Source organism: Protomyctophum bolini (assembly GCF_963924005.1).
Source record: "Protomyctophum bolini genome assembly, chromosome: 10".
In the NCBI taxonomy this organism is placed as follows: Eukaryota; Metazoa; Chordata; class Actinopteri; order Myctophiformes; family Myctophidae; genus Protomyctophum; species Protomyctophum bolini.
In genome coordinates this window covers 36,572,568-36,599,777 of record NC_137871.1, presented here as the reverse complement: position 1 = coordinate 36,599,777, position 27,210 = coordinate 36,572,568, and the positions used below count along the sequence as shown (strand labels likewise).

General features: G+C 46.6%; 1 protein-coding gene across 10 annotated transcripts in view; it reads left to right on the top strand.

Annotated features, from left to right (window-relative positions):
- rapgef2b (Rap guanine nucleotide exchange factor 2b) overlaps positions 1 to 26,243 on the top strand; it is a 147,651-nt gene extending 121,408 nt beyond the window's left edge. For 5 of the 10 annotated variants that reach the window (XR_013964771.1, XR_013964776.1, XR_013964777.1 and 2 more), the window contains 17 exons: positions 4,566 to 4,674; positions 4,991 to 5,294; positions 6,136 to 6,293; positions 7,208 to 7,240; positions 8,756 to 8,996; positions 9,818 to 10,219; positions 10,734 to 10,945; positions 11,328 to 11,451; positions 12,233 to 12,256; positions 14,616 to 14,839; positions 15,457 to 15,624; positions 17,884 to 18,021; positions 19,533 to 19,737; positions 19,894 to 20,086; positions 20,214 to 20,577; positions 21,134 to 21,687; positions 23,478 to 26,243. Coding sequence is in view for 1 of the 10 variants with exons in the window: in XM_080774447.1 (XP_080630573.1) it covers positions 4,566 to 4,674; positions 4,991 to 5,294; positions 6,136 to 6,293; positions 7,208 to 7,240; positions 8,756 to 8,996; positions 9,818 to 10,219; positions 10,734 to 10,945; positions 11,328 to 11,451; positions 12,233 to 12,256; positions 14,616 to 14,839; positions 15,457 to 15,624; positions 17,884 to 18,021; positions 19,533 to 19,737; positions 19,894 to 20,086; positions 20,214 to 20,577; positions 21,134 to 21,517; positions 23,478 to 23,503 (3,309 nt within the window). In the remaining 9 variants the exon portion in view is untranslated. The remainder of the gene's footprint in view (positions 1 to 4,565; positions 4,675 to 4,990; positions 5,295 to 6,135; positions 6,294 to 7,207; positions 7,241 to 8,755; positions 8,997 to 9,817; positions 10,220 to 10,733; positions 10,946 to 11,327; positions 11,452 to 12,232; positions 12,257 to 14,615; positions 14,840 to 15,456; positions 15,625 to 17,883; positions 18,022 to 19,532; positions 19,738 to 19,893; positions 20,087 to 20,213; positions 20,578 to 21,133; positions 21,688 to 23,477) is intronic. The other 5 variants (XR_013964775.1, XM_080774447.1, XR_013964772.1 and 2 more) reach the window with 5 other exon arrangements.
- The last annotated feature ends 967 nt before the right edge of the window (positions 26,244 to 27,210 follow it).

Here is a 27,210-nt window from a genome sequence, read left to right as displayed (position 1 = left end):
CACAGCGCACACTCGCAATTGCAGCTGGAGGGCGACGCGACACACACACACACACACACACACACACACACACACACACACACACACACACAGAGCGATGTGTGGAGAAATCACTGAGATTTGGGAAATGTGTTCAGAAGTACAACGATTAAGCACGCACAGGCAAATGTCAGAAGCATCTGTTTCGGTTTCCAAACAGGAAGTTGTAAATGTGCTTATTAGACGGAGGCAGCGTGATGCTGGCATCTATTGTGATGCCAGCATCACCACATTTCACATAGAAATATAAGCACCCATTTACTCGCTTAGCGGAGACTGTGGGGTGGTAGAGGACATCTCCCCGGACGCGTGGGTATGTCCAGATAGTTGCCTCGCGGAGGCCTCTTTGTCCAGTGTCCATTCTGGGTCTGGAAACGGCACTTTTTTGAGTGTTGACCCCAATAGAAGGTCTGCTGCTCTGAATTTTACACCTCTCCCGCTTAGCGGAGACTGTGGGGTGGTAGAGGACATCTCCCCGGACGCGTGGGTATGTCCAGATAGTTGCCTCGCGGAGCCGTCTTTTGTCCAGTGTCCAGTCTGGGTCCGGAAACGGTAATTTATTTTGCATTGACCCCAGTAGAAGCTCTGCTGCTCTGAATTTTACACCTCTCTCGCTTAGCGGAGACTGTGGGGTGGTAGAGGACATCTCCCCGGACGCGTGGGTATGTCCAGATAGTTGCCTCGCGGAGGCCTCTTTGTCCAGTGTCCATTCTGGGTCTGGAAACGGCACTTTTTTGAGTGTTGACCCCAATAGAAGGTCTGCTGCTCTGAATTTTACACCTCTCCCGCTTAGCGGAGACTGTGGGGTGGTAGAGGACATCTCCCCGGACGCGTGGGTATGTCCAGATAGTTGCCTCGCGGAGGCCTCTTTGTCCAGTGTCCATTCTGGGTCCGGAAACGGTACATTTTTTTGCATTGACCCCAGTAGAAGCTCTGCTGCTGTGAATTTTACACCTCTCCCGCTTAGCGGAGACTGTGGGGTGGTAGAGGACATCTTCCCAAACGCGTGGGTATGTCCAGATAGTTGCCTGGCGGAGCCGTCTTTTGTCTAGTGTCCACTTTATAAAGTCCATGCACTCCAGTGAATAGCATTTATCCATTTAGATAACTTTTTTATGTTATTTAATTACTTATTTTTACACAGAAACATAATGTGTGTCTTTACAATAACTGTAATGTAATAATAATACTAATAATGTAATGTAAAAATTATTTAATTAACGAATTAAATAATCTTATTTTATTCTGAAAGCAACCGGATGTCTTAAATCTGCTAGCTGTCAGACCGGAAGTTCTAAATTTGCTCATAAGACGGAGCCTTAGACGGAGCCAACTCGCAGGCAGTGCGAGAGGCTGGTTACAGGATTCTATAGGTCAGCCGTTTTGGTGTGACACACACGGCTTCCACATTTAGCTTCATACTGGGTGAAAGTGTCCTTCCAAAAATTATTATTTCGCTCGAAATTCTTATTCACAATGACATCGAGTTGAGGTGTTTGTGTTTTAGGGTAATTGTTGCATAAGCGCTATTTGGCACTATTTCTCCCTCCCCTCCCCTGTGTCTGAAGCAGCTAGCATGGAAGCTATATGGATTATGGAAGCTTTCCCTCCGATTGCACACAACCATGCCGTTATCCACGCGTCCATCCGATTGCTTTTAATGTAAATGTCCCATCCACTGAGCAATAGCGATATAAGCGCCTTATTCATTCATTCGATTCATTTGGGTGTGGGGCTGTGCAGTGCTGTGGGCAGCCTTTCTGACGGAGGCTCGGAGCTGCTGCTGCTGACGCTGTTCGAGTCGCATGGAGCAGTATAGAGTAGGCGTGGCGCAGCATTAGAAGGGCGCAGCAAATGCACGACATTGAGGGGTAGAAACCATCCCGGTCGCGTGGTTCATCTAACGCGTGTGTCACTGTGAAGGACTGGCCCCAATAAGTGAACGTAGTTGGCGTAGTAGACGCCAACATGACGATTCTGACGTAGGCTGGTGATGTTGAGCAACAATGGCGTGGTTGACAAAAGTAATATTTATTCAGTAATTAAGACATTTCTTTCAATGAAATGTAGCCTATATGTATTCTGGGAGTGTGCCGAATTTATTTTGCATATAGAGATGTGTGGTGAAAGTGTGGTTGGGTCGGAGAAAGCTGTTGGATAAACGGCCATGTGCTTATGTACCCCTGTCTATTAGGGTAGCAGGATTATTATGATTATTATTATTAGTATTGTTATTGTGATTATTACATGGATTATTGTTGTGATGTGAGCTTGTGGCTGACTCACTATCTAGAAAATAAAAACATGGCACTTCATTTAAAATAGGTTACAGACCCCTGTTATATGCGCTTGTTTTGGGATTCTTTTTAAAGACCTATTTACTTGTTTCTATGAGACATGGCAACGCCAACAGCGCAGCGAAAGGCATCCACGTCTTTCTCTTGTGAAATGCTGAGATTAGAAACGACCATAATTATTTCATTTCTCAACCTTAAAAAAAAAATAAAGACATCTCCATAATCCTTGGGAAGTGTGTGTAGCAAAAGTAGTCGGCATTGTCATGGTTGAAAGTATTCATGCAACACTGACGCTGTAAGCTGTGTGATGCTAACGCGCTAACACCGTTAGCATGGTCTGTGTTGGTCAAAGGAAAAAGGATAGATATGAAACTACTGGCCAAAGTGTCATACAAAACACAACACCTAAAATCGGAATGTGATGGTGACCTATTGAGCACAAACAGACAATCATGATTTGCTTGCTGGACCTATAATTAATTTATGTGCATTACATTTCCACCTCGCACATATAAATCAAAAGCAAGATGGATGCTAACGCGCTAACACCGTTAGCATGTTCTGTGTTGGTCGGAAAAAGGATAGATATGAAACTACTGGCCCAAATAAATGTCATAGAAAACACAACACCTAAAATCGGAATGTGATGGTGACCTATTGAGCACAAACAGACAATCATGATTTGCTTGCTGGACCTATAATTAATTTATGTGCATTACATTTCAACCTCGCACATATAAATCAAGCCACAGTGCAGTCAGAGAGTAGTTCACAGGTCACACACAGGAGCAGTGAAAGGGGGAGGGGACTTGGGATGGCAGTGTAGAGTAGGCACGACATTGAGGGGTAGAAACCATCCCGGTCGCGTGGTTCATCTAACGCGTGTGTCACTGTGAAGGACTGGCCCCATTAAGTGAACGTAGTTGGCGTAGTAGACGCCAACATGACGATTCTGACGTAGGCTGTTGAGGTTGAGCAAGAATAGCGTGTTTCAGAAAAGTAATATTTAAACAGTAAAGAAGACATTTTTGGCGAATGCAATGTAGTCTATGTCTTTTGTGGGAGTGTGCAGGTTTTATTTTGCATAGAGAGATGTGTGGTGGAAGTGTGGCTTGGTCGGAGATAGAGCACGAATGAACGGCCAGGTGCTCATGCACCCCTGTCTATTAGGGTAGCAGGATATCTATGCTCAAACCAAGTGGAAGTGTGTAGGGCGAGTGGCGAGGAGCTAGTTTCAAAAAGGTCCTGAACCAATTCATTTTCAATGTAAACACTTTGGACTGGTTCCAATATTAGGCCGGGAAAAAAGAACGGAACCGGTTCAACCCTGGAGGAAACGGGGCCTCCAGAGAGTTGTTGAGGTTTTTATGTTTCGTTTGTTGTCGTAAATTGAGCAAAATTATACATTCTAACCGGCGTTAAAGCCATCCGAAGATATCTTAAATCAGAACGTGCCAGAGACCGCAGATAGCTTTAGCAAGCTTACCCTGACACCCAACACACACACACACACACACACACACACACACACACACACACACACACACACACACACACACACACTCACGCACCAGTGAGTGTGTGCCACGTAAAAATAATCTGCACGTAAAAATAATCTGCACGTTGCACACGATGTCTTTCTATCATTTTCGCTCTCTGACGCTGACGCAGCACTCGGGGGTTTAAGGGAAAGTCTCTTAATCCGTAAACCCCATCCTGAGACTCCGGGGTTTGGACTTAAAGCTTGTGCCGGTCCCCAAACATCCTGCAGCTGTCTCTCACTGCAGGGAACACAAACATCCTGCCAAGCATGTACTGTATTCTCTTCTCACACTGCCCAGGGAACCGGAGGAGGCTGTCTTTAATGCTGAAACATGCACACCATGACTGCTTGATGTTCTGCACTTAACAGAGTGTACCGCCATCGTGGGCCGACAGCTGTGCTGGAATTGTCTCACGCACGCACTCACACACACACACACGCACGCACGCACGCACGCACGCACGCACGCACACACACACACACACACACACACACACACACACGACTCCTTCAAGGTTGCTGAAGTCGCTGTCCGTTTCCAGCAGTAGATTGACCGGGCCAATCTATGCCCAGAAAAGCGTATATGTAGGTTTCTTTCAGGGCTATACTCGCATACGAGTCCCAACCAACTGTTTGGGAAACATGTGCCATAACATAATGTTTGTTGTCTCTGTCTGTGTGTGCAGATCTTGGAGGTGAACGGGCAGAACTTTGAGAACGTTCAGCTCATCAAAGCCAACGAGATCCTGAAGAACAACACGCACCTCTCCATTACTGTGAAAACCAACCTGCTAGGTGAGAGATGACGACAACCAGAGCATTTCAGCTTAAAAACCCTTTAAGAACTGAGGCCAGACTCTACAAAATGTCTTCTAAATCCGGACGGTTTTCTGAAAAACGTATCGGTGGTGCTCAAACATTTTAATTTCAAGAACCCCCAGAATTATCTGTATTTGGCCGCCGACCCCAATCTGAAAGTATTTTATTCCAGGGATCCAATTCAGGGCTAGCCCTTTACGCGTTACTCGTAATATTATTGTCCGCTCACTGTGTATGTCCTTGGCAAAAAATAATATTTTTAACAAAGAATGTACCACCACTACCCCCCCAGTCTTCAAAGAGTTGCTGACTCGGCCGGAACACGACCACCACGACGCGGACGGAGAGGACGAGCCCGACAGGAAGAACGGCGGCCTCGTGGGCGGCATCGGGGCGCCTCACCTGCCCAAGATCGGTGACATCAAGAAGGCGAGCCGCTACTCCATCCCCGACCTGGCGGTGGACGTGGAGCAGGTCATGTCTCTGGAGAAGGTCAGCAAGAAGGCCAAGGCCAACACGGTGGGCGGAGGACGCAACAAGCTGAAGAAGATCTTCGACAAGACGCTCACCAGCATCCTGCCGCCGAAGCCCTACAAGTAAGAAAGGCCTTCTGGTTGCTTTGCTTCACAACACGGGGCACTGCAAGGTCTTGTAGATCTGCTGACTATAGAACATAGGCATGTAACGGTATGATATTTGACAGTACGGTACGAGCCTTTCGTAAACCAACCTCCAATCTGCCTTTGCAATGCATATCGCCCCAGGCGTATTAAAAGTAAATAATCCCACGGTATCAATATAGCGTGGCTGTTTATGCCGCGGTAATGGCGGTATACCTTTACATGTCTACTTATAGAATACTTAGAAAGCGATAGTTATTTCCCTCCATGCTGTTTTTATTTTATTTTGGACAAACGGCCGTACGCGGATCTCACTGCAATTCTCCTCGTTTATAATTCTATTGTCACTTTTTGGGCTTTTTGCCTTTTATTGATAGATGACAGTAGGTTGACAGGAAATGGGGGAGAGAGATGGGGGGTGGGGGGGGACACACACTCAGCAAAGGTCGTCTGGATCGGGCCTCGATTACCAGCCTAGGTGCCTGGACCGCTAGGCCGGCCCAGGCAATTCTATTGTCACTTTGATGTGAGCGTATACCCAACACACACAGATCCCACGTCCGGTCTGCTTAGACGCAGAACCAACCATAATAACGACCATTTGGAACTGCCGTCGTGTCGTTTTGTAACGTCTGCAAGTAGTCTTAACTCAGCATGTCAGTGTTTCTCCTCCTCCCCGCCGTCCCCGGCTCCTTTCCTCCCCCCCGACGCACAAACATGGCCACCCCCCCCCCCCCCCCCCCCCCCCCCGCCTCGTGTTCCGTAGAACCGTTCCCTCCTCAACCCTCCCGCCCTCTCCTTCTTCTCGTTCCCGTAGCGACGTGGGCGTGGGCCAGTCGCAGGACGACAGCATCGTGGGCATGAAGCAGTCCAAGCAGATGGCGCCCGCGCTGCCCGTCAGCGGGAACCTGTCGTCGTCCAACCCGGACCTGCTGCAGTCTCACCACCGCATCCTGGACTTCAACAACCAGCCTGGTGAGTGGACCGTTTCACCCCTCTGTCACCTGGAACTATTTGTTCCATGTTCCATGCGCCAGAATGGTACCTCCCAGTCCCGGCAGAGTAGTTCAGGAGGAACGGATTGTGTGGCCCTGGTTTTTCCCTAATGGGAGGGTAGCTACTGGGACCTAAGTCGGGACTTGATCACCCCGGCTGGGTCACCTGAGTGAGGGGTATGATGTTGGGAGACCCGAAACCCTGATGACCTCAGGAAACATCACTGAGGATACTTCCCAGGTGCATCCATTTATGTGTTTTGTTATAGTTGCAGGGGTGGGCAACTGGGGGCCCAGGGGCCACATGCGGCCCACACCTTCACTTAATATCAGAATACTGATATAGTATTGATTTCAGCTGTTACAATTCCAAACCCGCTTGAATTACTTAATGACTAGTATTAAATGACTAGTTCTTAATGACTAGTATTAAAATGTATTTTTGTGTCCAATGTAGTTAGTTCATAAAGTAAACTTAATTATAACTAAATGCATTTGAAATTCAATAAAAAAGTTACTTTTCAGGATTCCAATTCAAAAGTTTTAAATTTAAATATAGCAAAAATAGCTGATCTACAAGCTCACAGTAATATGCACTGTGGCCCTCTAGAGTGAGTGTGAACCATAGTTCCATGTGACAGAGGGGTCAAAGTTGAAATAAGGTTGCTCTATATGGTTGAAATAGGTCAACAATACAAATTACACTAGTTTTGTGGATTTGTGTGTTTTTAATGAGTGACCACCCTATTCACCAAAACCAGAGCTGAACTCCCACCACGGGACTCAGGCAATCAAGTAATACCTTTGCAACCACTATATCAATGGCAAGTATTTCCTACAGCTTTATGTCCAAAGATCTGAACTAACCCATTCAAATGTAATTTCACACCCTAGGCCTATGTCGTCCTCTAGCTCCATTGCTTCTCAGTAAGTACCCCGTAGGCCGCAGTGTGACATCATATCTCTGCTTCCATGGGCAAGAATCAAGGGCTGCATTTACAAAGAAAATGATCCTGATTGATCTGTGCGGTGGCAATTATTAATCATGAGTCAACTAAACGATTTCCTGTCTTTCATAATGACATTGACAACGGTGGTGTACAGTGGTATATACACAATACTTTGTGTAGCGATAGCTTTAACCACTTTGAGCCACCCGTCCCTGTTCTGTGCATGTCATTACAGGCAGAAATGCTCAAAAATTATTTGGGATAGCAGAAACCTACAAGCTCCTAATGCGTCGTAACAAGTTGTGAGCTTGTATGCTGCTATTTGGCTATTTAAAAATCACACTCGTGTGAAGTGAGGGGCGCCCACTGGCTGCCACATGACGTCACGGGGGTGCATGCAAAACTAAAAGAGAGAAAATGGCTCTGAGAAAGTGGTTAAATCTCAACGTTTATCTAAAGCTGAATGTGTTTGCCTGGAGGCTGTGAGGAGTTAACGATGAGCGATGGTCACACTATCACAACGTTGTCTTTGTCAATGCTGTCAGTTGATCTACTCTAAGCTCTTCAGACACACATTTAGGTTGAGCGGCTTCTCTGTCAATTTGTCAACAATTTCCTTACGCTTCTTCAGCTGCTGTCTGTGTTCATCAGCTGTTGAACGGACACGGCTTGCGATGTCGGGCTTGATTTCCTTCTTTAAGTTTTGACAGTGTGCGATGCTAACGGCATTCCATCCATCGACAGCTGTCCTTCCCAGCTCTCTAATGGTTCTCAGCGGTTTGTGGGTGTTCTTTCTCGGTGTATGTTCTGGTGAGAGGGTTTTTTGTACATTGACTGTTGAAGCACTAAGTGAGGTAACCACGTTTGTTTTTCCCTGATCAAGGAAACACTGAGGTAATACCCATGACCCTAACCCTAAACAACCCTAACCCTAAATGGAAGAGAGCCTTAATTAGTAGTATCATTGGTAACACCTGCATGGAGCTCATTACGCCAACCGCCGCCGCAGCTGAGTGGGTAGAGTGGCCATCTGGTAATCATAAGGTCGCTGGTCGTCTCCCCCCCCCCCCCCCCGGCACGCTAAGCTATGTGTTGAAGTGTCCCCTAAGAAAGACTCTTAAACACTAACTGCTCTCCAGGCGCTCTGTTAATTGCACCCATTGCTCCTAATAGTCAGAATGGTAAATGCAGTGGATGCCAAGTTCGCCATAATGTGCACTGCAAATGTACAGTGATGGACAAAGAGTGGAGACTGAATGATTAAATTATAATTATCACGACTGATTTCAGTCATTTGGATTGCTCAGATCGGTAAACCAATAAGACCCACCGCCTGTTTTCGACCGGCTGGGCCAGGCTACTTCCACAAATACATCGCACATTCGGAACTGGCCATAAAAAAAAAATCAGTGGTGAGATTTTATTTTTCTTTAACCCATGTGAGTGTGTGCTCTAGTGTGTGACCTGTGTGTGGCGTTTTCCCCGTGCACAGACATGTCGGACCAGGTCCTGAGGGTGTTCAAGGCGGACCAGCAGTCTCGCTACATCATGATCGGTAAAGACACCACGGCCAAGGAGGTGGTCGCCCAGGCCATCCGGGAGTTTGCGCTGACCGCCGCGCCCGAAGCCTATTCGCTGTGCGAGGTGTCCGTCACGCCGGAGGGCGTGATCAAACAGAGGCGGTTACCGGAGCAGCTGTCCAAGCTGGCGGATAGGATTCAACTGAGTGGCAGGTAAGAGGTTCAGATCGGTGCCAAGTCCAACCTCATCTACAGAGTAAAAACAACTCATCGTAAAGGCATTCAAATGAAGAAATAATACAGTAGAAGACATGACATTAAACCAAAGCTATTTTTAGCAAAAGGCCGATGCACACCTCAGAAGGCTAGTGACAGGTGCGTAGGGCAATAAAGCATACTTAAAAAGGTTATCTTTGAAAAAGGGTCCCGCACACTGCCAGAAACTTGTTGCTCTTTAGAGCAACATTTTTGGCAAGTTTCTGGCCCTTCTTTGTTTTTCACAGATAACCTTTTTAATTAAACCAACCCTACACATATGTTTTCAGGAGGGAATTAACACATTGAGACAGACTGGGAAAGCATCTGTCATTTTAGAATGTGCAGTCGTATTCACATGGTGGCCATGTTGCTCTAACTTCAAAACAAGGAACCATCCCAGAGTATAGGCAGTAAGAGCAAGAGTGTAACTAAGGTCAATTGAATAAAGCCTAGGAACTTTGCACATCTGCTATTATTTAATAGTTTTGAATGACAAAATACTTTGAGAACTACTGATTTTGAAAGCAAAAATGTGGGGTGCATACTTAGTTTAGACTAGTCATTGGTTAGACATGGGTTAAGGTTAGGTTTAGGTGTGCTGCCCCGTGGGAGGTTAGTATTAGGGTGAGGGTTTGAGATAGGTTGTAGTTGTAGGACTAATGACTGGTCTAACCAATGACTAGTCTAAACCAAAAACTGTTTAAACTAAGTACTGCACCCCAAAATTTTTACTTTTTCTTCCACCACCCGTCCCTCCTCCTCCTCCTCGCCAACAGATACTACCTGAAGAGCAACATGGAGACGGAGACGCTGTGTTCGGACGAGGACGCCCAGGACCTCCTCCGCGAGGGCCAGATCGCCCTGCTCCAGCTCAGCACGGTGGAGGTGTCCACGCAGCTGTCCATGCGCGCCTTCGAGCTCTTCTGCGCCATCGAGCCCACGGAGTACATCGACGACCTGTTCAAGCTGCGCGGCGGCGCCTCCAAGGCGCCGGGCCAGTCCACGGCCAGCCTGAAGCGCTTCGAGGAGGCCATCAACCGCGAGACCTTCTGGGTGGCCACGGAGGTGGTGCGCGAGCCCAACCAGCTGCGCCGCATGAAGAACATCAAGCACTTCATCAAGATCGCCCTGCACTGCCGCGAGTGCAAGAACTTCAACTCCATGTTCGCCATCATCAGGTGAGAGACCGCTGGTGGAAAGTAGCAGTTAGTGCAGTACTTAAGTACTGCACTAAAGTATAATTTCGAGGTATTTGTATTTCCAATACTTTTACTTCTACTCGTATAGTTTCTTTGATTATTATTACAAAACATACATTAAAACACTTCAGCCCTGTACATTTCAGCCCATTTGAAAAGAGCCAATCTACAAGCTCGACAATGCGGCGTGATGCGACACATTGTGTGCTTGTAGATCAGTGCTATTTTCTAAATATTGTTATACGTTTGTTATACATTTGAACACTTGAAATGGGACATTCTGCATCATGTAGTACTGTCTACTTTTGGTACTATAAGAACATTTGGATGCCAGTGCTTTTGTACTTTTACTCAAGTACATTTTGAATTCCGGACTTACTTTCTACATGGCAGTGTTGATGCTTTTACTTAAGTAAAACATGTGAGTACTCTCTTCCACCACTGAGCAGAACTATCAACATATCATCATGAACGTGTTCCCTCCCTCCTCCAGCGGCCTGAATCTGGCTCCGGTCTCCAGGCTGAGGGGAACCTGGGAGAAGCTGCCCAGCAAGTATGAGAAGCTGTTCGGAGACCTCCAGGACCTGTTCGACCCGTCCAGGAACATGGCCAAGTACCGCAACGTCCTCAACAACCAGAACCTTCAGCCTCCCATCATCCCCCTGTTCCCCGTCATCAAGAAGGACCTTACCTTCCTACACGAAGGTATGTATGGGGGCACGATACATTTTTGGCGTTTAGCAGACGCTCTTAATTCAGAGCGATTTACAGTAAGCAAGAACAACACATGAGAGCCTAACATCCGTCCAACAGTAGAATATCTGTACAATGAAACTATGAGTGTACACTATGTTTACATAAAATGCTATCAAAATTACATAATTTTTGCCTTTGCATTCGCCTGCAAGGTCGTCGAGGCTTGCACACGTGCTACGGCAAGTGCTACTGGGGGTTTTCTGGGGTTCAGGTGTCTAAAAAACTGATCATTTTGGCGTTTCACCAACGTCAGGATTGAGATGATCTGCTGGCGGATCCATAACATTAATCTTCTCCCCATCACGTATATTTTCTCTCCCTCTCGCCTCAGGTAACGACTCTAAAGTGGACGGCCTGGTGAACTTTGAGAAGTTGAGGATGATCGCCAAAGAGATCCGCCATGTTGGCCGCATGGCGTCTGTCAACATGGACCCGGCACTCATGTTCCGGACCAGGTACGTAGGACTGGAACCACAGAGAAACCGGGTCTGGACTGATGCTGCGTTCACACAGCTAGGCGGATGCAAAGATGCAGTCTACCACTGATTTGATAATGGAAGCCAGCGACATGAAGATGCAAAGATGCATCTGACGTTTGTAGCTGCTGCAAACGCTACAAAGCTACAAATGGAAGCAGATGCAACGCTACAACTGTAGCTGCAATGACTCACGTCCGTGTGAGCAACAGATTTTACAAAGCGACAAAATGTGCTGTCATCTTTGCCATCTATTGCATCTGCCCGTGTGACCTCAGCATTTACGTTCACTGTTCCTTCCTCCGGCTCTGACCACCGGCTGGTCCACTGACTAACCGGACACTGCCTGCAGGGGTTTTCGCTCATGTAGACTTTTGGAAGGGAATTTCCAATGAGCCCTCTTTTCAACTGGTCCCCCAAATGTTTCCCCGTATCACTGCACAGACACCTTGTCGGCCTCATTTGAGCACTTAGAACGCTCCCCTGTCGGTGTCCTTTTGATGTTGTAATCATGTGAAGGGTCTGTCCTCTTGTCTGTCTCTCTCGCGGTGGGTGTCCTCTGGTGAAGAAAATATGCTTTGTCTGTCCTGTGGTGATTTCTTATGGTGATCTTTTTGTGATCTGTGGTGATCTTTCCTGTCCTAAGCTTATGTCTCCTTTCTCTCTTTGTTTTTTTTATCTCTATTCATCCACCCTTTGCTGCCCTCCCTCCCCCCCACCCACACGCTTCTCTGTTCATGGCAACCCCTCCCCCCTGTAGGAAGAAGAAATGGAGAAGTTTAGGGTAAGTTTGGTGACCCTATATGAACTTTTTTTGCCTTGCATAACACGCACCATATTAACCCTTTAACGGTTGCTCTCTCTTGCCTGAGTGTTCTTTTATTTCTTCCTCTCTGATTCCGTGTGTTCATTAACACATTGAGTACGCCAACGTGCATCAAAATAAAGGCCGCTATAGTGCCAGAGTAGTCTGATCGCTTTTACTCTGAAAGCCATGAACCGGAAATACTTTCTTAAAAAAATTGACTTGACAAAGTGAGCTCATAATCCCCGATCATCTTAATATATTTATATAAACTCCAAAAAGCGTTCATATTTTGCGGGAGAGACGGATGAGGAGCAGAAATGCAGCGCCAGCATATCGATCCATTCATCACCACGGAGAGCGCCCTGGATGAGGAGATACGAGTCATTCTTTCCGCCGCGCTAACATGGGAGTCAATGACAAGCTAATATTTGCACAGAGCGTTAGCATACGGCAAGCGAAAAGCGAAATGCCAAAAAAAAAAGAAGGAATAATTCTGAATATTATTATCTCGCCCCGCGTCGTTTGGACGTCGCTAGGACGTCCACAGACGTCTAAGGTATTACTCGTTTCTGATCCTTATGACGTTTCCAGACGTGTTTTGTACAGAATGTGTTAACAGCTTTGAGTTGACCTCTAACCCCGCCTGCCTACACAAACCTACTGGGAAACTCACATCACTGTTGCTGATATCAGCTGACCCATTCACTTAAAAGTCTTTTATTTTAATATTAGAATCATTTTTATTTTGATAGTTTGGAATTGTAGACAAAATCTTATCTAACGACAACAAAATATTATTTCGTTTAGGGTCTGAGAGGCAAAATGTCATCAAATGGCTCAAAGTTAAAAATGTATAATGGGCCTTCAAATAAAATGGGTTGAAAAACACTGGCCTACTCGATGTAGAGTAGACCTGTTCAGTAGAGAGCAGAATGAGATGACATAGAATCACCATTACTACGTACACCACTGCTCCTGGTGGTGAAACTCCTCACCGTGGAGGAAAAATAAATGTCAACGTAACATGATAACGTTCCTCATATCTGAGTATGTTCGGATACTCGGAAATAGTTTTTAGTTAGGTTAGTTTTGTCCTTCAGTTACCAAACGTGAATAATACGCACATTCTAAACAGGCAATACTACAGTAAGTGTTAGCGATATGTGTTAGCAAATGTGGTCATTTGATGGCATATTTGACTTTACTAAGAAGCATGCTGTTTTGAGTTCCTTTCTTGGTCTTTTTTTTTAAGGTTTTATGACATTCATTTTCATTTATTATTTTTCTTTTTTCTTTTGGGTTTTATGCTTTAATTACACCCTCACAACCTGAACTTTGAACAGTCATTTTCTGTGGGCTGGGGTTTTCTCTGTGTTCTGAAGCCTGTTGAATGTTAAAAGTTCTGTTATTTTGGGTGCAATTGACCTCAGAAAACCTAAAAAGAATAAGGAAAAATTACAAAAACATTATTTTGTTATGTCACAATCCCTTTAAGTTTGTTTCTGGACGCCAATCCTCCACACTAGCAAAGGGCTTCGATGTGGACTCATTCTGATAACAAATTGACTGTTATCAATTATCTTCATACTTTACATTCATGTCGGTCGCCTGGGGTTGTGCTTTGTCGTGTGGTTGGTCCTCAAACTTTTTACATTTCAACAAAATAATGGAAGCAAAAGGTCTATTTCGGACACTCTAAAGATTTGGTTCCCAACTATCAATCAATCAATCAATCAATCAATCAATCAATCCCCCATGAGGTCACTTTGAGCATCACTTCTCTAACACAGGGTTTTGAACACCCTAAATGTGGCCGGGAAAAAAGTGTCTGTTTAGTCACTAGCAACTCCTCCTGCAGTGTCTCCTTCATTAAGATTTCAAGCCACGTGCAAACAATCCTCTTTCTACTACTACAAAACCAACCCTGAGTCAGACCCCAGAAATGTCAACTATAGGACCATGTGACCGTGTGTACCCCCTCCCACTCCCACCCCACTCCTGTCCCTCCTTCCACTGCCTGGAATGGAATGTGTGGAATGTTGTGGAGTGGGAGAGGAATGCCTAAAGCTGCTCTCTCTCTCTCTCTCTCTCTCTCTGCATGACTTGAGTTCAAACAAACCTCCCTCTCTCTACTTACTACAACAAGGCAGCGGTAATACAGTGCCACGCCTATGTGTACGCCAAAATGTGTGCACGCGCTGCCTCGCGCACACACACACACACACACACACACACACACACACACACACACACACACACACACACACACACACACCTGAAACAACAGTCTAATGGCATCTCTCGCTCTCCCCCTTCCTTGCGTGTGTGAGCGCAGGTCTCTCAGCCAGGGCAGTGCCAACGCAGCGGTGCTGGACGTGACTCAGACGGGAGGCCACAAGAAGCGCGTCCGGCGGAGTTCCTTCCTCAACGCCAAGAAGCTGTACGAGGACGCCCAGATGGCGCGCAAGGTCAAGCAGTACCTGTCCAACCTGAGCCTGGAGACCAACGAGGAGAGCCTGCAGACGCTGTCCATTCAGTGCGAACCCTCCATCAGCACATGTGAGCACACGATAAAGTGCCCTTTTACGGCAAAACAAACTTTGGTTCTAGAACCGGTTCCATTCTGGATTCTTAGAACCGTGGGTGCTTTCATGGAACCGGCCATGGCAGCCATTTTTTGGTTCCAGTTCTGAACCAACTTTTAGGGTCCTGAAATAATTCATTTTCAGTGGAAACACTTTGGACTGGTTCCAATATTAGGCTGGAAAAAACGAACGTAACCGGTTCAACCCTGGTGGAAACGGGGCCTAGGAGTTAATGCATTTAATCATTATATAACGTTTTTTATCAATTTATAGTAATTGTTAATCAGGATGTCCGCACGCACGCATGCCGCGCGCGCACACACACACACACACACACACACACACACACACACACACACACACACACACACACACACACACACACACACAGTACAGTATATGCATGAATGCTAATAATGTTGGTGTGAACTAGCAGGTATACTTTGACTTGCAAGAATGCTAATTCTTTTCGGCGGGTGCAACCAGAATGTCTGATCTTATCATCTCTTCTTACCTCTCACTTATCCACTCACAGCTAACGGCTTCTCATATCTCTGTTATCTTCTCTCTTCTTCTTCTTATCCCACTCAGTGCCCAAGAACGCCGGAGGCAAGAGGCCCGACACGTCTCCGGTGGTGTCCAGAGCGGCCAGCCAGCACAAGGGCCAGATCGCCAAGGCCAATCAGGCCCTGCAGGTCCCGGCCGTGGCCCTCTACCCCTCCAGGAAGAAGGTCCCTGTTAAAGACCTGCCACCCTTCGGTAAGGGGTTTCGACATACATGTCAGATCTACAAGCTCATAGCGCGCCACCGAGGTGCACACTATGAGCTTGTAGGTCTGCTATTTTTGAAAAATCGTTAAAATGTGGCGCAAATCATTGAATATATATTTCAGAGCGAACATTTCTAACTAAAATATTTGCTTCTGGGAGGTCCCTGGAAATACATATTTTGAGATGGGGGTCTGTGGCCCAATAGAGATAATTCTGGGGGTCCTTGACATGAAAAAGGTCGAGCACCACTGACATAGAAACATGGGTTTTTCAGAATTTCTTTAGGATTTAGAAGCATTTTTCTTCTATCAGACCTCAGTCCAAAATGGGTTTCTCCATTGTCTACCTGGTGGTTGTAAATGTAAATGTATCTTTTGTTCAAGGCAGTTCATTCATATGTTCTCCTAAAGACCAAGCCAATGGTAGTGGTGACAGGAAATGGAACCACAGCATTTGATACCTACTGATCGATGAGTTTCTATTTTCACTTCCTGTACAAACAAAGCCAATAGAAAGCAGCGCTGGATTCCGATAATGGACAGTCTTGTAATATATGGAGGGAAACGAAAAGAAGCCTTTTTTAATATTTTAACTCATTCCTTTGCTCTAGTCTCTCCACATAAATGTTGTCTCATCACACACGCACACAGTTAAGAACAGTTAAGAAAAATCTTAACTAGGTACAGACTCAGTGAGCACAGTCTCGCGATCGAGAAAGGCCGTCATAGGCAGACCTGTATCCCGAGAGAAGACAGACTATGCACCCACTGCACACTAAACGAAGTGGAAACCGAGCTACACTTCCTAACCATCTGTCCATTGTACCAAGACATCAGAGACACATACTTCCCACAGATTACAACCACACACGGAGATTTTGAAAACATGACCAATGACAAAAAACTCCCATATCTGCTGGGCGAAGTACAACAATGTGCAAACACAGCAGCAAGATTTGTGAGTTGCTGTGATAGGAGAAGGATATCAAATGGAACACAACCACCCTAAAGACTAATCATTGTGTATATTCCTGCACTATACCTGCATCGAGTTATCTTGGTACACAGAAGTTGATCTATTGAAGATTCTGACCTTCAAAGTACATAATTTTTGTTTTGATTGTATTGCTGTATTGTTGTTTTGTTCTTTCTGCTTTGGCAATGTAAACGTATGTTTTCTCATGCCAATAAAGCCCTTTGAATTGAAATTGAATTGACACTCCCTGCCCCTGCTTCTCTGGAGCTCTGTCTCCACCTGCAGGCTGTCTAGCCAAACTGCATCCACTCCTAGCGCCATAGGAAAAACACAGACAATGGTGTGGCCTTGCAACTCAGTATCCCACAGAAGAATTAGGCCTCGCCTCAATGCTAACATCTTGAACCACAGCATCCATAATTTGGGCCAAACATTAGCCAAAAGAAATTGCAGATCTACAAGCTCCAGCATCCATTATTTTTGAGCCAAACATTAGCCAAAATATAGCATACTTTCAAGCTCACAACGCATGCATTGTGAACTTGTAGATTGGCAAAAAAGTACAGAGCCAACTCAGCAGTGGTGTAAAGTAACTAAGTACTGTACTTAAGTACAGTTTTGAGGTATTTGTAACTTTTACTACTTGAGTATTTCCAATTTCCAATACCTTTACTTACTCCACTACATCTCAGATCCAAATATTGTACTTTTATTCCACTACATGTATTTGAAACTTTAGTTACTATTTTTGTCCGACGTACTCATGGAACATTCTGCACAATGAGCACTTTTACTTTTGGTACTTTATTTTCATGCCAATTTTGATTACTTCCATTCAAGTAAATGTTGAATTCCGGTCATTTACTTGTAACAGGGCATTTCTACATTGCAGTATTGATACGTTTACTACTGTACTGATTACTGCAATTACTTAAGTAAGAAATGTTAGTGTAGTTTTTCCACCACTGCAACTCAGGTCCATACTTTATCTATTGAATTGAAAAATCGTAAAAATGTGGCACAAATCTTCGAATATATATTCTTTCAGAGCAAACGTTTTTAACTAAAATCTTTGCTTCTGGGGGGTCCCTGGAACAACATATTTTCAGATGGGGGTCGGCGGCCAATTACTTATCATTTTTGGAGTCCTTGGCATGAAATAGTTTGAGAACCACTGACATAGAAAGAAATGTTCAGATTTAGAAGACATCTTGTAGAATCGTCCTCGAGGGTTTTAGTGGTTAACACTAACAGGACTGTTGTATTCTGCAGGCACCAGCTCTCCACAGTCTCTGAAGAAGATCCTGTCCTTGTCGGAGGAGGGGAACGAGAGACACCGGCGACAGCCAGAGGACACGGTGTCCAACGCCTCCTCGCCCCCCACCTCCCCCCAGAGCTCCCCCAAGAAGGGTACGTTGATCCTCTCCTCTCCTCTCCTCTCCTCTCCTCTCCTCTCCTCTCCTCTCCTCTCCTCTCCTCTCGTTCTTCAGGCGGTGTGCTGGTGTCACCATCTGGTGGTTGCTGAGATGCACTGCACTGTAGTTTGACCCTCATTCAGACTAAGGAAATGCTTTTATTTATCAGCGTACCGTTGCTGTTGGGTGACAAGATCCCTCTCTCTACTCAAATCTTCACCACGTATCTTTGGTCCGACGTACTAACAGTCCGACATGCAATAGTCTGACACCCTAACCGCACACGGAAGCCACGGGAGAGTCTCTCTTAACCAGTCACGCATGTCGGACCACTGGTATGTCGGCAGCTTGTCTTGTGACGTCTGTGCCTTGCTCACAGGACTGTGGACTCTGTCAGGTCTCAGAGTGAAGAACGTGGCCGTCACTCATACAACCACAGCAGCCTCAGGTAAACGCTAGTCCACCAGGCTGTGTAGACTGAGGTAAACGCTAGTCCACCAGGCTGTGTAGACTGAGGTAAACGCTAGTCCACCAGGCTGTGTAGACTGAGATAAACGCTAGTCCACCAGGCTGTGTAGAGCAGTGGTTTTCAACCTTTTTAAGGCCCATTACCTATTCAGGATTTTAGCCACGGACCACCATTTGATGAGGTTTAGCCTCTCTGAATCAGAACTAAAGAATATTGTGTCTTCGTTGGATTAGATTTTGTCCACAATTATCCCTTCACTAAGTCCCTCCCCAACCCATCCTTGTCCAATAGGCACGTTAGCAGCGAAGAAAGCTTAGCAACCATCGCTCAACTATTTTTGGGATGGGATTTAGTGAAGGGCTAATTACATGCTGTATTGATGTGGTACCATAAGAGAAACAACAGGCCCCGGACCACTGGTGGTCCCCGGATCACTGGTTGAAAACCACTGGTGTAGAGTATAGACCAACCCTGCTGCTAGCTTGGACCGCTACTGTTTTTCATCCTATGCCACTAACCAGCTGGTAGAATTTAAATCTAGCAGTAGTACTGGGTTCCAGGACCAGTTGAGAACATTACACTCACTGGTCCAGTTGCATAGCCTAGCAGCCGCGCCACGCTCTGTAATCATTTGGTGTTTTATCTACAAATGACCAAGTGATGGCAACTAATTTAACAGAGATCCCGTTCGATACTTCTCAGCTCTACCGATCTATCCCTCGTCTAAATGGTGCATTTATATAGCCTTTATCCAAGGCACTTTACAGAGACATTACATTCACCCATTCACACACCGATGCCGGTGGAAACCATGCAAGGCACCAACCTGCACATTGAGAGCAATTAGGGGTTCAGAGTCTTGCTCAAGGACACTTCAACACCAACTCTGGGGGAGCCCGGGTTCGAACTGGGAACCTTGCGGTTCCCATCCAGTCACTCTACCCCTGAGCCACTGCTGCGTGTACATCCGTACCTTTTCAAAATGCACCTTTCCTTCTCGACTGGATTTAAACGAATGGTTTCTCCTCTCTCTGCAGGCTACACCAGGATGGGCGACATCTACTCGGACTCGGGTCACAGTGAGATCTCGTCGCGCTCCAGCCTGGTCAGCAACTCCTCCTTTGACATGGCCCAGGACGAGAGGAGGCTCCGCCACTCGGGGGGGGTCGGGGACCCCCACATGGGCGGGGGCCCTCGACTGGAGAGACGGGCCACCACGGACCCTGACCAGTATAGCCTGGGGTAAGAACGAGCTCCTTGTCTCGTCTCGTGTGTTTTATTTTGCTGCACAGATTGGTATTCATCATCATTATATTATTTTAACCCATTTAAACCTGTGTAATTTTAGAGTTTTGTGTTGGCTGCAACATGTAAACTGTGTCTCCCCCTCCCCCCCAGCTCCTACTCCTCCATGCAGGACTGCCGGGCGGTGTACGCGGGGGGCTGCCCCACCGTGCTCTCCTCCCCCAGCAGCGAGGAGCTGACGCAGGACGGGGGCGACCGCGTCTCGCTGGACGCCGCCGACAGCGGCCGCGGCTCCTGGACGTCCTGCTCCTCGGGCTCGCACGACAACATCCAGACCATGCAGCAGGTGAGACCCCCCCCACACACACACACACACACACACCCGTAACGGTCTGAATTGGAGTTGTGTGTGCTTCCTTGATTTAAAGACCCGACACACCCCCGTAACGGTCTGTTCATGCTGCTGACCTCAGCAACATTTTCCATTCTCCATCCAGGGACGCAGCTGGGAGACGCTAGCCTTCGGCGGCGGAGGAGGAGGAGGAGGCTTGCCTCCCCCGGGGGGCCCCGGGGACGGGACCCTGCTGATGGGGGGCCCGGCCGCGGGGCTCTGGGCCGCCGCCCAGGCCCGGGGGAGCTGGGCGTCGGCCGGCTCGGCGTCCTCGGCGGCGTACTGGGGCGAAGACTCCGAGGGAGACACCGGGACCATCAAGAGGAGAGGAGGCAAGGACGTCAGCGCCGACCCGGAGACCAGCAGCATCACCTCCACCGGCTCGGCAGAGGAGAAGCAGCCCCGACCGTCCCCCTCCCCCATCACCGCCGGGGGCAAAGGACTCTGTGAGTCGCCACTACAAGCTTTAACCCATTCTGACCTGGGAACGATTCTATAAATGTCTTCTACATCCTGACAGTTTTCTGAAAAAGCTATGTTTCTATGGCGGTCGCTCTTCAATTTTTCTAAAATAGCAGACCTATAAGCTGGTAGAGCTTCTAGATCTGCTATTTTTCAATAGCTAAAGCATAACATAATGCTAACACCAAAAGGGGTTAAGTGGACGATTGATTGTCATGCAAATTATTGCATTATATGAAACGTTTTGAGCACCAGTGTACTGTAGAGAACAGTACAACTTCTTGCAGGTGTAAACTGAGACACAAACATGTTTTTTTTATAATTTTTTTGTGGCTTCCGCCTTTATTTTATACCTTTTCTATGGAGGGATAGACAGTAGGCTGACAGGAACTGGGGAGAGAGATGGGGGAAGACATGCAGTAAAGGCCGTCGGGATCGGGAGTCGAACCCGCGGCACACTGCCAGACTGGACCACTGAGCCACGGCCCTGACTAAAATGGATTTTTGATGCCAATGTCATCTCTCTCTCTCTCTCCGTAGCGAGGAAAGAGGGGCGTTACCGCGAGCCCCCGCCGACCCCGCCCGGCTACACGGCTCTGACCATCTCCGACCTGGCCGAGGGGGGCCAGCAGCAGCAGCACACGGGGCCCCCGACCGCCCCCACCTCCACGCCGGCGCCGGCCGTCGGGGCCGGGGGCCACCACTCGGGTCGGCGGCCCCCCGACTACACCACGGCCCTCCAGCGGTCCCGCATGGTCACCCAGTCCCCGGACTCCCACCTGCACCACCACCAGGCCCAGCAGGGGGGCTCCTCCAAACACAGGCGCGGCGCGGGGGGCGGGGGAGGAGGCCCCCACCGCACGCGCTCGCCGGCGGATGACGACCCGGAAGGCTCGGCCGTGGCGACGGATGAGGAAGAGGAGGGTGAGTCCGCCTTGTCCCCCAAACTAGTCGCTGCTGTGAGGAGACCAAAGCCAGGGGCACCCCAGACCCGCCCCGCGCAGCCCTGAGAGTGTCTGTGTGTTGTAACAAACGGGGTGGGGGTGGGTGGGGGGGGCTCCTTCCTCCTCTACACCCACCCCGCCCACAGGCAGGTAAAAAAAACTGATTTATCAGGTGGTTTGCCCCCCCTCCCCCCTTTCTCCCCCCTCTTCTCCGCTCTGCTCCCCAACAACCTGCATGTCCTGATGAGGAGCACCAAGGTTGACCAACCGTTCACTCCTTCACCGCTCTGACGTCATCACCTGGGCTCCGCTCCGACGTACAGCTTTATCTTAAATCATAATTAATAATACATTGTTATTATTATTATTATTATTTGTAAATTTGAGATTCGGAACGGAGCCCTTTTTCTTTACACCTCCTTGACTCACAACATGTCATCATGCATGAGTCATCCTGACTTGGGCCAGACCATCACCACTACTGCCGCTCTCTCTCTGTCTGTCTCTCTCTCTCTCTCTCTCTCTCTCTCTTCCCCCCCCATCGGTCAGTCAATGCTTGATTTCATATGTCTCCATTCCTGCAGGAGCTAATATCTTGACACGTCACCTTTACTCTGACTCTGGCCTGTGGCCCTTCTTCCTGTCACAGCGGCACTGGTCACACACAGTTTTCCCAGGAATGCACAGAATGATGTGAATGTGTGTAGATTATGTACTGTTTACAGTAGGCTCAATGCACAGCAGCCATTTTGTGAATAACTCTTCCTACTTCTGGGCCCTTTCCATACTTCCTTCACAGGTGTTACTGATGATACTAATGAAGGCTGTTCCATTCTGGTCAGACAGAGTCAGGGTGCTGCTACTGTGCATGTTGACTCACTGGAAACACTCTCAAAGTGTCCTTGAGTGTGTTCCAAACTGTCCCGTACGGGTGTGTAACGGAACCATCCATTTGTAAACTCTCATGGGGGGGTCCTTGAAATTAAAAGGTTTGAGAACCACTGTACACTAAATGGAACAGAGCCTTCATTAGTGTCACATCGGTAACACCTGTGAAGGAAGGGGCCCGGAAGTACGAAGAGTTATTCCCTAAATGGTGCATAGAGCTTATTGTCAGTGGAATGTTTTCTTATTGACGATTCCTTAACCACTTGAACTCCGATAATGCCCCCTGTTCTGGTGTGAACGTTTGTCAGAAATAGACAATGTTCACATGGTGAGCTTGTAGATGTGCTATTTCAGATTTGCCATATAAGGAAACAAGACCATACCCGAGTACAACTGTAACTCGAGTCTGTTTCACGAATAAATAGTTTAAGTGGTTAAAGTATCTACCTTTTCACTGTTTGTTTAATAAACACAATTGAATTTGGATCAGAGTTATGTACGGGGACCGATTTTGACAACCCCCACCCGCCCGTCAATCAGTAGACCGACCCGTCACCTGTGATTATATCAAAATACAAACCAGACCCATCATTGTCTGCCCCGTTACCCGTGATTACATGCAGTAAATAGCTTACAATAAATAGCTTTTAACAATACTAGCGATACATTCAAAGGTCAGGTTCATTCAGAAATCTACACGTCAAGTGAAGAAGCTTTCCATATATAGCCACGTGCGAGAACACACAGGCACGCAGTACGCACGTGTCGTTTACATTGTCAGATGATTTTAATTTGAAGGTTGTACAGGATGTTTATTAATGTGATGTGTTTGCGGTGGAAACAGTGCTGATTTTCACAATAAAATGTTACGCCCCCGTGAACTGTGAACTTATAAAAGTATATCTTTCACACGTTTTTACCCGTCAAAAGCAGGTACCCGTCTGATATCCGTGGGTACCCATCTGATACCCGGCCCGTTACAGGACTCTGATTTGGTCGCGTCTGTATGAGCATAAAGAGGTATTGACTGTTCTGTCTCTCTCTGTTCACAGAGGATGAACAGGTTTCTGCGGTGTGACAACCCAGCTGAACGTCCTCCGGTAGGAACTCCAAAGGTCCTCCCTCATTGGAGGAGGAGGGAGGAGGGGCGGGACATAAAGAGGCTGACCGACGGACGGACGGACGGATGGATCGACAAATAGAGACTCATCATCTATGACGTTAACGTGCCTGCCTCCTCCAACTTCTCTCCTGATTGGTGGATTGATCGAATCCTCCTCCGTTCATCTCTCTCCCTGCCTTAAAGCGCCATGGGGGTTGAATGACCCTGCATGCAAAAAACAAAACAAACAAAAGATAAAAACATACTGTGAAGAAAAAAAGGAGATGGATTGATGGTAAGGAGGAGCGAAGGACGATGACAAAATGCCTGGCACTTTGGACAAATGAACTGAAATATTAAACGGTTTCAGCCAGTGACCTGCCGTGTGACAAACATACACACAGAACTGCGTCGGTATTGCTGATAGCCAACGGGGCAACACACTCGAAACAGGCGAGATCCCCACCCCGGACCCCCCAAAGAACACCCCAAAATCAGTCTGTGACACAACATGACGTGTTGATCTTTGTCTGCACTTTTTCCATTTTTTTTAATTTTATTTCTACGAGACAAGAACAAACGGACTGTTTTCGAAAAGAAAAAGACAATGGACAGAGAGAAAGAAAACTGAGAAAGAGGGAGACAAAGGTCAACTTTGACTATTCATTTTCAACTTCCCACTAGAAGTTTTTTTTTTTGTGATGTTGTGGTTGCTGGGAGGGGTTGTTTTGTTTCCTTTAATGATTGCACTCTGGGAGGGAGAGGTGAAAAGAGAAACGTACTTTAAAACAGACACTGTTGAGTGTTTTCTGACTTTGTAAAGCAGTATTATCTCCAGTTTTGACATGTGAAACATTCTCCTGTAGCACACACACACACACACACACACACACACACACACACACACACACACACACACACACACACACACGATGTCCTAACACATAAGCAAACTTTGTTTCTATAAATGGCACTTTTCAGCACAATCTTCTGTCTCCAGATCTTTGTGGTTCCATTTGGTCTGAGAGATCAACCTGAAAAAGCAGTTTTTATCATATCTCACATGTATGTCTTCTGACACAGGGGTTTGTCCACTTTCTAACTCTTCTCGCCAGAGTCTGTCGACAAATCAGACGTCAGCAATGGCTTCCCGTTGTGTTGTTTATTTCAGTTTTTACACAAGAGAAGAAGCACAGAAGTGACTGATCGTCAGTCATCCTGCACTGCAGGAGAAGCCTCCAGTCTTTACATTTCATCTCGTATTGTCTTTCTCGCGTGACATCTACGAAAACAAACTGCAGTGTCTCCCGCCACACCAACGGGCTGAGATATGTATACCACTTGTTTCCTAAATGACTTGACAGTCATGAATTCCAAGGACTTTTATCGAAGCAAGTCACAGAATCTAGCTGCACCTGATGACTCTGGTATCTCGGACCACCGATTTTTGAGATTAAGATGAGAAGAGAAGATTAAAATGTGTCAGATGCATCCTCTGTGTTACTAATGAGGCTGAATAATACACAGCGTGGTTTTCATTCAACCGAAGAAAAGCTTTGGTTTTATGGTCCTAGGTTGATTTTTTCTTTTTAATATTTGCTCCGGTGGGGAAGTTGATATATAATAATAAAAAATAAATAAATAAAAAGACTTGACTTTTTCAAGGCTGCCAATCCATCAAATTGTGGAAAACTATCACTTTTTGGTTAATTGTTTGTTCTTTTTCGTTTAGCTTTTCTCTGAGCGGAGCTGATCACATTGATCAGCGGGTCACAAACTACAGACTGATGAAATCAAAGAGGAGTGCAGTGTTTTTTTCCCCACTGTGTTCTGTCTGTAACACTTTTTTTCTTTTCTTGTTTTGTTCATTTTATGTTTTTTTGTAACGGCTGCAGATAGTTTGTCGATAACGACATTTGTAGTAACCGGTGAATCATGCATCGTTCACTTTTTCTTTAGTTTTTGCCCCAAAATGTCTTCAGAGAATCATGTGCATATTAATTAAAGTGCGGGCGGGGCCGCCGCCGAAAAAAAAAAAAAAAAAAAGTTGCACAAACTGTCCAAGCATAATGGTGTGTGTAGTGGGTAGTTCTCCTGCTGCGTATGGTGTGTGTAGTGGGTAGTTCATCCTGCTGCGTATGGTGTGTGTAGTGGGTAGTTCATCCTGCTGCGTATGGTGTGTGTAGTGGGTAGTTCATCCTGCTGCGTATGGTGTGTGTAGTGGGTAGTTCATCCTGCTGCGTATGGTGTGTGTAGTGGGTAGTTCTTCCTGCTGCGTATGGTGTGATGTTGGTAGCTGGTGACGACCACCTTCTTATTTTCTCCCCTCATTCTCTCGTTACGACTTTGACCTGTATGTCTTTTAAAAAGACAATTGGTGGAGTGCGTACCGCTCGTTCTGTTTTGTATTTTTAATACAATAATTGTAAATATTGGTTATATTTTTGTTCAAAATGTACTGTTTAATGCCTCAACACCCAGTTTGTATAAGCTGGGGCATCAATAAATTCTGCATAAAGAATCCACGCCTAGGTTTAAATGCTATTTCTTTTTGTCTTTTGTTGTTGTTTTCTTTCTTTCCAGACTTCATCCTTTCAGAGATCTGTGTTGTCCTACTCAGACACCATTCAGTGTTTGCACAAGTTATGGAAGCAACTTGAAATGTGTAACTCATAACTTTTTCTATCTGACAACCCTGTCAGAATTAATAAAACAAAATGTCTATAAGTCCCCACTTGCTTTTATTTACTTGATGAACTGTACATATTGGAGTATGAATTAAAGTGATGTCTTATGGAAGTGTAGGTTTATACATCGCCAATCCGACATTGGTGACGAGGGCTTTGTCAGAGTTACCCGTCGTGTCCCTTTTGTGCCCATAATGGAGATCCATGTCGGGATCCGATGGAAATTCCGACGGAGCATTAGTCCGACATGCGGGAACATCGGTCGGACTAGAGCTTGAACATGCGCTGCTCCCGTGCTTGCGGTTAGGGTTTGTAATAATAATAGTGTCGGAACTAAAGCCTGTTCCCTCTCTGTCTACCTGTGTCCCTGTTATGTCCATATATGGAGATCCATGATGTCATTACTATATGCCCACACCCTGTATGTGGGCATATTGATTGAATTGGCAGCCGCCAATTCAACAAGAGGATATTGCGGGCACCGCACTCCCTCGAGTCCTCGCCGATGCACGTGTGAAGTCGGTCGGCTCCTCATGCACATGACCATCAATGTATACTGTATGTATCTATGCCTATTATATATGGCAATATCGGGTTTGTCTATGGTTATGTCTGAGTCATAGTGACATGCCTATTATATTATGGGCATACCGGGTGTGTTTATGGTTGAGTCAGAGTGACCTAGCTGTGGTTCTGCTTAAGGAACTTGGTCTTGCCTATAGTACTATAGGGCATGCATGGGGTTTGATTAAGGTTATGTCTGAGTCAGTGACCTATAGCTGTAATACAGTCTATGGAGTTTGGAGTATTTAAGTTCTGAGTCAGTGACGTGGACCTTGTTAACAGATTGTTTTCGAGGGGTGATCAGCCAATCACAAGCCAATGTTTGAGACCAGCTTTCCCCGCAGGCACACTGTCGCGCACGTCCCCTGCTGAGCGCAGCTTAAAAAACGGGTTTTTAGACAGCTGGTGGATGGAAAAGAAGCTCCACCTCCA